The sequence below is a fragment of the Drosophila guanche genome, unplaced genomic scaffold (assembly GCF_900245975.1).
Source record: "Drosophila guanche unplaced genomic scaffold, DGUA_6, whole genome shotgun sequence".
Taxonomy (NCBI): Eukaryota; Metazoa; Arthropoda; class Insecta; order Diptera; family Drosophilidae; genus Drosophila; species Drosophila guanche.
In genome coordinates, this window is record NW_022995756.1 from 184,319 (window position 1) to 196,686 (window position 12,368).

A 12,368-nucleotide genomic window follows, 5' to 3' on the forward strand; every position below is an offset into this window, starting at 1 on the left:
TCGTCTAGTTCTCAGAGACTACAAGTAAAGCCGAAAATCTGCTGAATCCACACTTTTAATAATAATAGAAAACTAAAGATGCCATATCAGATGTCTATCAGACCAGAGATTTGAGATTAGATTGGATCATTATTATTGTCAGAATGAAGGAATTAACTTGCAGTGGCTAAACCCACACCGTTAAGCAGCTTTTTTTTTTTGTTTTTTGCATATTCTCTCATTCCACACTCTGCTTCGTGTAGGGTGTAGATGACAGATGTAAACAAATTTTAAAATTTCAAAGGTAAAAATCAAATATAAAAGTTGTGACGCGTAAGTAGCGTCTCAAACGTCCCTTCTCGTTTGAGTGTACATAGGTGAATGAATTCGGCGTGGATTTCCCAAATTTGTTACATCAAAACTAAACTAAATGATTACAGGAGGATTACTGAGGAACAATAGAAAGAGAGATATCCCCACCCAATTATCATGCACATAAATATATTAATTTATTTCCCATTTACGAGCATTTCTAGTTTAAATCACTTAATTACAAATAATACTTGAGCTCGGTCAAATGGTCATGTCATCAATGGCCCTTCCCAACTGCGCATCCGTCCGTCTCCCCTCTCCCCTCTCCCCTCTCCCCACTCCCCACTCTCTCTCTCTCTCTCTCGATAATCATATGCAAATTATGATGCGCTTAATTTGGCAACACAGCTCCCCCCACCCTACTCTGATAATTGCCAAAGTTTGAACTTTAATTAAAATTGAAAATTGTGTGTTGTCATATCTGAACATCTCTCTGTGTGTGGGGGTCTGGTCTGTTCTAGTCTGGTCTGGTCTGGTCTGCCCTAGAGCTAAACAGCTGCGATAACTTGTAGAATGGCTTTGTCAAGCCATACCCCGGAATTGTTTGTGGATTTGTACAAATGTTTTGTCACTGTGCTAAATGCAAACTTCAATTAGTTTGCCCGATGGTTTTGCCCCCCTGGGGCTCTCCCTCTCTCTCTCTCTCAGGGAGAGTCAGGGAGTGGCCTTCTGAGAGGTGGAGAGCGAGCAAATTTCAGACTGAAAACGTTTGGCATATTGACAGGCGCATAATTAACACTATTATCAGCATATATACCCATATGTAGGGGCTGCGGGAAAGGGATTGAAAGCTGTAGAATTTCCACACAAAACATATTTTGCTGAACATTAAACTATTGCTGCAGCCGTGGACGAGCTGCTGATCAGCGCAGACGTGCATAAGTTTTGATTACTGGATGTCAGGACTCTACACTCTCCCTGCCCCTGCCAGTCTGTCTGTTCTCTAAGCCCAGGGCTTATTCCATATATGTACATATGGAATATTTGTACATTCATTGGCATATTTTCTGATTGCATATTAGACCCTTTTTTATCCATGGAACAAATTCATTCAATTGGTCAAGCAATAAATGACACACAAAAACGTCGACGATGAAAATGATGCTTCAGCAGCATTGTAAGCAGTTTCCTGCTTTCAAATGAAAGTTGCCGCAACACTTGAGCAAGCACTGCATGCATCTTACTGCTTGCAGTTTCGATAGCGTTTCGGTTCGTGGCTGACTAACGTGCAAAAAAAAAAAAAAAAAAAACACCGCTCCAAACAGAATAGTCCAACAGGTAGAGACTTAGAGAGAAAATTACAAAAAACGAGCCAAAGCAGCTGAAAAAAGTTAATTAAACTTATTATTTCTTGTCGCTATGGTGCCGTGCTTCGCTTTTCCATGTTTCACGCTTCATAGCCATGAAAATTGTGCGTTACAACGCGAGAAACAAAAGCAAACTAATCGGAAAAAAGCAAATAGGATTGCGGCAAGGCGCGATAAGTTGTCATCGTTGCCACAATGCCGCTGCTGTGCTCCGTTATGGATTGCTGCCCCCCAAAAACAATCTTCGAGAACTACTCGACTGGCATGTGGAGAAACAGCAGTGGGCATAACAAAATTATCAAAGATTAAAGATGGAAAGGAGGAAATTGTTTCATTTGAAATCTTCTCCTTGCTGCTAGAGAAATACAATCAACCGTTTGTATTTGTGGTTGATTAAATCCACTTAAAACCATTCGTAACACCGTTTTCAATTGTTGCCAACGTTAAATGGCATCGAACTTTGTATTATCCGTTTCTATAGCAATTTTAGAGCTCATGAATGGAATCTATTTGTGCATTTGTGTGCACTTAAGCGGCTGATTATTTGTGCGAAGATTCCTGGCTGAAACAAAAATTAATGGAAATATATTTATAGATATGTACGTATGATATACGTTGATATTGTATTTACATATACATACATACATATTTATATATGTATACATGGATAGATATGTATATTGATGCCTTACCTGCGTACTAGATGTTATTTTACTCGCTTATCGCGAATATAAATATTTTTTTTACATTTAAATGGACATATCTGTGTGCGAGTAGTGAAGGCCCTTATCGGGTTTATTAACAGATGGCGGCTGCCACCCCCTAGGAAACCCCTAAACGTACAAGTGTGTGTGCGTATGCCACATTTAATTTCGAGTAGATTGTTGTTGCGGTTGTGTTTGTAAATACAATCAAATTACATTTGCATTAGCGCGCGTTCTTTTCGTGTGTCGTGTCCCTTTTGTGTTTGTGTTTTTGGCAAAATGCATATTAAATATTTAATTAGTTGCACTGAAATGTATGGCATTAGTCGTTCGCGAACTCCGCCATGCTGTTCGATGCGGCAAAAATTGCCTTTGTTGCTAATGAACTTTGTGAGCTTTTTAGTCGCTCTGCGGATCACAGGGGGTAACATGAGGCGCCATGGAAGCTGGGGGGAGGGCCTCAATATTAGCAGCCAAATGCCATAGGCTGAACATAATTTCGAACATATTCTGTGACCTCATCAACATGTTTGTGAGCGGGTATGGCCATAAATTTCATTTTATGAGTGCTGGAATCGGCATTGGGGGCTGTGGGACACCCCAGAGAAACTCAGCAATTACCATAATTAAACTTATTTTTTAAAGATCTAACGATTAGTTATCACTTTGAAAACAGCTTGGAATGCATTTATTTTTTAGTCAACATATTACTGCTGCATATTTCCCTTTTTCCTTGCAGTCACTAATAATAATTTATGAGAACATTCTATAATAATATATGAATTGCCTGTCTATCCTTCTATCAAGGTATTCAGCTTTCCGGAAAAGCTGAAAACCAAAATATCAGTTCTAGGGGAGAAGAGGGAAAACGAATAGAAAAATCTGTGGCCATCATGAAATACTAACAAAAGGCAGGATGTGGAACAGGGACCGGGAACAGTGGCAGTGGTAGTGGTAAAAGCATTAGAGACAGAAGCGGTGGCACATAGTCCTACCTAATTAGCAAGCACAGACAGACCGAAACACATGCAGCAAAGCACACACACACACCCGGACACAAACACACGGACTCATACGGACTACTACAAAGGCAAGCACATGCTTACTGCACATTAAGCTCCGACACAGAGAAAGAAACAGTGAGAGAAAACAGGCAAACGAAATTTGCAGCAAATCAAGAGCAACGAAAAAGTCAAGAAAAATTAAAAACTGGCACACTTCTGGGAGGGGAGGGTCAGCGAGAGAGAGGGGAAGAGATGGTAAATGTGGGTTAACTACTGCGTTATCCATTGTTCATACACACACACAGTCACACATACACTCGCGCTCATACACACACACAAATTCGCTCGGCTTTAATGTCATTTGCATTTTTTTCCATAGCCTAGCAAAATGGGCAGCTGCTTTTGTCTGCATCCCAAGAGTGTGTGTGTGTGTGTGTGCTGAATTTATTCTTTCCTTTTACTTGATTTAATTGTGCATAAATATTTTCGCATTGCCATTGCTTCTGCATGCAAATTAGGTAGGGAGCAGAGCAAACCAAAACGAGAAGGGACGTGTGAGACGCTTCATACGCGTCACAACTTTTATACCCGGCACTCAGTACAACATCTGCACCTTAGCGGTTATTTGTCAAATTTAACATTTTTTCTTCATCTGTCATCTACATCAACAACACTACTCACACCAACACGCACTTTTTCTCGCCGCCCTTCCCTAGACCCACATACTGCAGACTCGCGGCAGAGGCAGCGATCGCACACAAAAAAAAACAAATATAAGCTGCGGGACGGGGTGGGTTAAAGGTCGGAAGAGGCATCGGCAGGGGGAGGGCAGAGGCAGGGGCCGTAATTTAATGTAAATGGGGAATGTAAAAAGAACAACAAAAGCTGCGGGACAGGGTGGGTTTAGCCACTGGAAATTAGTTTCTCCATTGTGGCTTGATCCAATCGGATCCCAGTTTGGTGATCTGATAGATATGGCCATTTCCTACGGAATGGCGTTTTTAATTTTCTTTTATTTTCAAAACTGTAGGTTTGGGAGGTTTTCGCCCTTTTGCGGGGGAGTGGCTCATTTTTGAAATACAGAGGTTTCAGTGTCAGCATACAGCAGTCCGGAGCCTCAATTGGGTGGCTCTAGCTCTTATAGTCTCTGAGAACTAGCCGACAAACAAGACAGACAGACATGGCTCTATCGACTCGGCTATTGATGCTGATCAAGAATATATATATATTTTAAGTACGTAAAACTGACTTTAATGTCACGAACGAAACTTATTTGAGTGTGTGCGAGTGTTTGTTTTTGTGTGTGTGTGTGTGTGTATGGGCCATTAATGTCAAAGACAATCACAATTAGCTTAGGACAGGACTTGGGGACACGAAGAATTCACGATTCCATCAACCATTGCACTATGGGGAAATTGACCTGTTATTGTGGCACAAATTAATAACTTTCTAACAAAACAACATTTTTATACCCGGTACTTGAAGAGTACATTTTCTGCACAAAGTGGATGTATGTAACGCACAGAAGGAAATATTTTTGATCAGCATCAAAAGTCGAGTCTATATCTGTCTGTCTGTCCGTCCGTCCGTTTTGTTTGTCGGCTGGTTCTCAGAGACTATGAAAGCTAGAGCCACCACATGCTTCTCCCTGATTCTGTATGCTCACACTGATTCCAGTGTATTTCAAAATTTAGCCCCGCCACCTTTCGACCCCAAAGAGGGCTAAAATCTGCTGTATCCACAATTTTGAAAATAAGATATATCCAAAAACGCAATTTCGTATTTATCAGATTACCGAATTGGGAGCAGATTGGATCATTATTATAGCCAGTGGCTTGCAGTGGCTACCCCCATCCCGTCCAGCAGCTTTCGAATTTAGCCAATTTGCACATTTAAAAATTAATCGAAAAACGATTCCGAATATCTCTTACTTTGAACATGGAAGATCCTTAGTCGTTCTCATAACTAGTGACAGATATTACCGCAGGTATTATTAACAGTGCAAACAGGTTTTGGCCAGAAAAAGTGGTCGAATTCCCCATGGTGCATTGGGTTTTCAGGTATTACCGTAATGTGTGCTGCCATGGGTATGCTTTAATCGGCAGCAACAGTATTCGGTATACTGTGTGTTCAGTCGGGTCGATCCACAAAATGTATTTTTGTTTGGGACAAGTATCAATTTCAGTTGAAAATAGTTCCCACAAAACAATCTAATTAAGCGGCTGGGGCGCTTTCACCAGGAAAAGGTTTGACACAGCTAATGGGATCCGCCTGTATGGCAGGGGGGGAAACTTGGGGGCAAAATGAAACTCTGCCCTTCCCCTCGCACGCACACGCAGAGCAGTGCAATCGAGTAGGAAATTAAATGCAGTGACAAATTGCACAAATTACAAGTGCAGCATTGCAGCTGCAACTGCAACAGCAGGGGGAATTGCACTCTAAATTCTAAACTGCCAAATGCGACAATAGCAACAAATTGCAAATGCATTTTAACTTCAGTTCGCATCGTTGGGCTGCCATTTGCACCACTTTTTTTCTGCTCGCAAATCGCAAACTAAAACACAACTAAATAGAAGCCATTCCCGGTTGCAAAGTTGAATCAAGTGGAGTTACTGAATAAACAGAGAGGCAGGGCAGGGCTCCCTTTTTGTTGCTGCAACAAGGCTAACGAGCAACATTGTTGTTGATGATGACAATGATTAGATGCGATAATGCAAATGAGTCAACAACGACAACGAGTCCTTGGCTCCTGCTACGCCCTCTGATGATGGTGTTGGGGATGGCTGCCTGCACGCTGCTGCCTGCCAAAAAATTTTCATGCCACTGATACATGGCTCTCCATGTATATACATGGAGATGTACTACTATGTACGTACACACATACATATATGCATCTATGGATTCACTTGTGGGCGTGTCAGAAACGGGGGTTTGCAGCAACGACAAAGGCAACGACAACGATGAGGTACAGGGACAGGGACAAGGCTGGGACACCGTTGATGACGTGTGGTTGTCATTAGAGAGAATCCCACAACGGCAGTTGTTGTGCAGTGGAGGAAATACCTCTCCCACATTCACTATTCTCGCTTCCAACCCCACTCCTCCTGTTTTGGTATCACTGTCACCCTTCGTCGCTGCTGCTGCTGCTGCTGCTGCTGCGGCTGCTGTCCACAGTCATTGTCCCTGTCGCCGACAAAATGCCCACCACACTGACCAAAAATGCATACAACATTGCACGAACGGGCAGAGACCCGGCTAGGGTTGTGGTCTTGGTGTTGGTGGTGGTGGTGGCAACAGCATTCAGCATTCAGCCCTCTCAGCTGCTTCCCTCCCCCACCCTTTGTTGGGCGCGTTGATTTTCCCCTGTCATGGGCTGAGCTTCAGCTTTAATTTTAGGTTGCAGTTTTTCCGGTGGCTGTTCCTGTCAAATTACGTGCAGGCTGTTGCATAAAATGGCAATTTTTTAGACGCTCCCCGCAGCCCACGGGCGCCCCCGCTATCATTTGCATAATAACTCGTCAGGGGGATGGGAGGGGGGGGCAACTGACTGGCTGCCCCCAATTATTGTTTGCCAACAATTGAGAAAGGAATGGGAGTTTTTGTTTCCCCTTTGGCTGTCACAACGAATTGCCAATTCCAATCCGAATCCGAATCCCAGTAGTCTCAGCAGTCCCCAGTGCTGTTTCAGATCCAAATCCTGATCCTATTCGTATTCCATGCATACATATGTGGTTGCCCACCCACGTAATTACATTTTGATGGCATATTTTTTGTGTCCCTGTGGCCCGTTTTAGTGTCGGGCCAAAGTTTATATGGAAATGGCAAGTAATCTCTTGTGAAAGCGCCAGGAGGGGCTTTACGCACTCCAGAATTGCCTCAACACTTAACAGGACAATTAGTGAGGCCAGGATAATAGATTTAATTTGTTGCACTTTCTGCGTATGTCCCAGTCCCAGCCCGAACTCCAGCCCCACTTCCAGCCCCAGTTTCAGCCGAAGGCCTCACTCACTCACCTAATGGTTGCTACTTTTCAGGGCTATTAAATGGTCACACGCATGCACACACGCACAGATGAGTCCTGCCAGGATGCATTACAAACCCCCGCCCACACTAGCGAGCAGAGACCAAAAAGTGAGTTATCAGGCAAGCACTTTTCTAATTAGGATTTTCGGGCAATGATTCTCAGACTCCCACACCATCCCTCCCTCTCCCTCGTCCGACTCCCTCTCACTCTCCTGCAACTCTAATGATTCCGAATCCAAATCCAAATACGATATTGACTCTGACGGCCTGTTGACTGCGTAAGGACTTTTGGACAGGACCTGAAGCAGAAGCTTCAGCCGAGCTGCAGCTGCAGGCACAGGGGCAACAACAGGGAGAAAAACATTAGCCAGTGAGATTTCCCCAGGCCAATGTTCTGCCCAGTTGTTGTTGCTGTTGCTGATGTTATGGATGCAACTTTAAATTGCTTTTCCAGTGAGTTTTTCCAACAGTTGTCCCCCGAGGCCAGATGACAATGCACAGGATTGCTGCTCCTAGTACTAGCTGGTATAGTCTGGCTTTTAGCTCTGAGTCCACCCTGGTCCTGGTCCTGGTCTTGTCTGATATTTTCATCGTCTACTCCAATGTCTGTCTGCTCCACTCCTGTGGGGAATGCTCCACTGCACTGATTGCACTTTGGCTCAAAATTTCACAGATACGAAATGTGTATGCGAAGCCCCCAAAATGTCTGAGTGCGAAATGCGTTTTCATGGACATGGACATGGGCATGGAGGAGGGACGAGGGGAGGTGAGATTTGACTGCAGAGGATGACGAGTCGAGGCAGAGGCAGAGGCAGAGGCCCCCACAGATATGGGTGATAAAGTGCAGACATTTGACAAATTAACTGCTTTGCGTCATGCGCCGGAAATGTTGCAAATCTCGTGCCGTCAATCGCTGCGCCACAAGGCATCACAAATCGCAGGACTCCAGCTCCAGCTCCTGCTCTAGTCGAGGAGCTGGGCTCACACCAATTTGATTGATTTATGGAGCTGGGACTGCCGGACAGACAGACCAACAAAGCTGTACACAGCCACGCTGTGTTGAAGCCATCACCACCCAACCACCCACTCAATAACAAGTCCAATTAAATTAAATTAAAAATTAAAAGAAAACAAAAATCTTACTTGATTTTGATTAAAAGCAAGCGAAAGCATGTCGTCACTTACCTGCAAAGAGAAACGAGGATCGAAAAAACATTAGTCAAAAAAATGGAATACATCGGAATGGAGAGTAAAATTGATTTATTTGTAACAACGGAATGCAACAGTAGCTAATCTAGACTACTTTCTTATCGTTCTCCATGATCGATAAGCCATAAATAAATCCCTCTACTCAGCACTGGCATAGCTACATTCTGGTGCAATATTCCCTCCCACTACACGGAATGGCACGAGAACTACTCCCGGTTTACCCACTACTCTGGTTCTCCATCCCTCTACTGGGATGACATACATAAACATTAGCCAAAATATATAATAACACAGCAACATAGTCGCACCAATGGGGATTGGGTGGCTCGGGGGATGATGGCGCTCAAATTGTATTTAGTCGTAAACTGCACACCCACACACACACAGAGGGAAAATAAGAGTTAGTAATGCGGGGAGGCCGTAAAAGGGACATAAATTCAACACCAATGCTAAGCCACAACAAAAAATTGCTTCCTTGGCGACCTTGCAGTGGTCCTGCAAGTGGTCAGACTTTGACATGTGTCAATGGAAACTCTGATGGAGTGACTTGGCCCACAACCATACCGATAGAGATGGCGAGTGGCCGGTCCAGGAGTCACACCTGCGACTTGACGGAAGCTGAGAGAGATACCTCGTAGATCTGGCGCGAACCTCAATAAAAATCAACAGTTTATGCGAGACGAATTATGTCCTTGAGAGTGCGGGACGGGGGCAGGATGGAAATGTCATTTTTAGAGGGCGAACTCATCGAAAGGACATGGCAAACATGGCAGTCCGCCACCCAACTGTCGTTGGGACGACAGCCGTTTGGCAAATGTAATGCCTTCTATTCGAATTTTCTATTTATTTCTTTATCCCTTTTCTGATGTGCTTTTATACCCGGTGCTAGAGGAGTAAATAGGGTATATTGTATTTGTGGGGAATAACGGTTATATGTACCGCAGACCCCATAAAGAATATATATATTGTTGGTCATCATCAATAGCCGAGTCTATATAGCAATGTCTGTCCGTCCGTCCGACTTCTTTGTAGGCTAGTTCACAGAGACTATAAGAGCTAGAGCCGCCGAACTTGCCTCCAGACTGTTGTGATATAACACTGATACCAGTGTATTTCAAAAAGCATCCCCGCCCTCTTCCGCCCCTACAAAGTGCAAAAATCAGCTGAATCCTCAATTTTAATAATAATAGAAAACTAAAGATGCTAATCCGTAGGGATTGGCCATTTCTATCAGATATCTATCACCGAATTGAGATTAGATTGGATCATTATTATAGTCAGGATGAAGAAATTAATTTGCACTGGCTACCCCCGCCCGTCAAGCAGCGTTTTTTAATTTTTTTCACATTCTCTCATTCTACACTATGCTTCAAGCAGTGTGTGGCTCTAGCGGAGGGAGGCGACCTAAAAAGGTGTGTTGGTGTGAGAAGTAATGTAGACGTAGGTGACATATGTAGAAAAAATGTAAAAAGTTAAATTTGATGTCCTACTGAGTACCGGGTATAGAAGTTGTGACGCGTAAGAACCGTCCACACGTCCGTCCTCGTTTTTTCTCCCTTTCTCCCTTTTTCGCTCTTTCTTCTCTTCTCCTTTTTCGTACCAGGTACTTCTGGGGAAACGTCTAAGAGAGCACTTGAGCTCGGGCCCGCCATTAGTGGCACGTACTTGGATATTTCGTGTTTGTCCTGTCTTCCACTTTGGCACTCATATTTTATTAAGTAGCAAAGTTGACAAGGGATTTGGCCAGGCAGTGGGGATGCTGAGAGGACAAAAGGGTCTAGTCTGGTGTGTCATTTTGTAGAGTAAATATTGGTAATTTTTATTGGTGCTTTTCCTTGATTTCCCTTTGAGCATATGGCTTATCCCGAAGATGGACACAAACTTTGCCCCGAGCACAAAATTAAGGACATTTATTTTTGGCCACTCGAACCCGATAGCCCACACCCAAGCCTAAATCTTCGAACCCGAATCAAACTCGAATAGCATCAAGCGAAAGTGATTGCAGAAGCTGCCCGGCCTCCTCCAGAAAAGAAAACTGAATAGCGAAAACCGAAGGCCGAAAGCAGCCTGGCAACACTTGAAAATTAGAAAACGAGCAAATTATTAGAAAAGTTTTCTTTGGTGAGAGACTGCCCGAGGGAAGTGGCGGGGGTGGAACGCTTCGTTGCACAAATTTGTGAACCTGCGGCGCAAATTTGTACAGAATGCAACAGACCGTAAGAGACAACATAAGCGATAACACAACAACCAGACCCGGACCTGGACCCGGACCCGGACCCCTTCCTGTACCCGTACCCAGCCAGGATGTTGCCCCGAGTTGTGTTCACAGCGGTTGCTAACAGGATTTGCCACACCCACAATGTGCCTCGTTGCTATGGCAAAGACTGAGACTACGACTAGGATTGGCCCTGAGGCTGACATTGGGGGACTGGGGCCAAGTGTCGATGCATGACGCACGTCACGCAAATTGCCAATCGGTAAGTGATTTTCGAGTTGGCTGTGCCCCATCCGATTCTCATACTAATGCCCTTCGAGTGATGTCCTTAAAAGTACGCTTTGGAATGTTATCCTCTTTAAGCTCTGAGCCACGCAAATTACATTTCAAGAATGTCTCCCCGGAAGCCTATTCGCCACACATCATTAAACTTTCGCGCCAACCTGTTCAAACTCTTAGCCAGCTCAAAAAATCTGTTGTTAAATATTTAAAAATCATGCCCACAGCAAACGAGCCTTAAAATACACCGCAAGGCATCAAGCCTGCAGGGGTAACTGGCAACGAGGAGTGGAAAGGTTCAAATACATATGTATGACTTTGTCTTGTTTTTCCCCAGAGAATCGAATGTGGATGTGTGCGCATGCATATTATATGCCTATTTACATATGTACTGTATGTACGATATATAAATAAAATGACATATTCTCTGACATGAATATTTAACAATGCACCATCGACGGAGTGACGGCTTGATGGCCTGTCGACCCACTGCATTGGAATTGGTAAAATATCACAAAATATTTATTTCAGTTTCATTTTCTCCTTTCGAAACTCGTTTACATTTGCATCATCGTCTTTTTGTGCTACGTTTTTTTTTCATTTTCCTTGGATTTCCATTAACTTTGCATTTCTATTTTCCATCTTGTAGCTGTTGTGCGTGTCTTTATTATCGTTGAGAAATTATTTTCCGTTTCCCTTCCCTTTCCTTGTTTTTATACGTTTATTGTTGCACAATTCCTTTGGTTACGAAAGCCCTGTTGGCAATTATTTTGTTATTCACTTGTCAAACGCATCAGGGACTTTATTTTTTCGGGACAAACGAGGGATCTGCACCTTCTAGGAATATTTTCTTTATTTTCCCAATCATTCCAAAGTGCTCCAAGTCTTGAGATCTTCTCATGTATTCGGAGGATGTTAATAATTTCCATAATTTTAAAGGGATGATTGGAAGGAGAAGTACAAGTAATAATGCATTTTTTTATGCTCAGAAAATTCCTGATTTATTCATTTGAATGTGTCAGCTTTCATCATTTTGTGACGCAATACAGCGAGGCAATCAAGGAATTCCATGTCGCAGTAATTTTGCATGACAGATTAATAAGCCACTGCCTTCCAGCCTCCACAAGAGCAACAGCAACCAGCAGACAGCCGGCAGCAGCCAGCAGGCAACAGCAAAGAATTGGCATTAAATTGTAATAAATAGGAAAGCAAGCATCTTCTGTCCCAATTCATATGGCAAATCTCCAAGAAGCAAAGTGCCAGAAGTGCCAGAAGG

At 43.5% G+C, this 12,368-nt stretch overlaps 1 protein-coding gene across 9 annotated transcripts in view; it reads right to left on the minus strand.

Annotated features, from left to right (window-relative positions):
- Positions 1 to 12,368, minus strand: part of LOC117590034 (maternal protein pumilio) — a 223,523-nt gene that overhangs the window by 24,656 nt on the left and 186,499 nt on the right. For 2 of the 9 annotated variants that reach the window (XM_034282335.1, XM_034282336.1), the window contains one exon: positions 8,533 to 8,574. The exons of the other annotated variants lie outside the window; for them this stretch is intronic. In XM_034282335.1, coding sequence (XP_034138226.1) covers positions 8,533 to 8,574 — 42 coding nt within the window. The remainder of the gene's footprint in view (positions 1 to 8,532; positions 8,575 to 12,368) is intronic. 9 annotated transcript variants of the gene reach the window in all.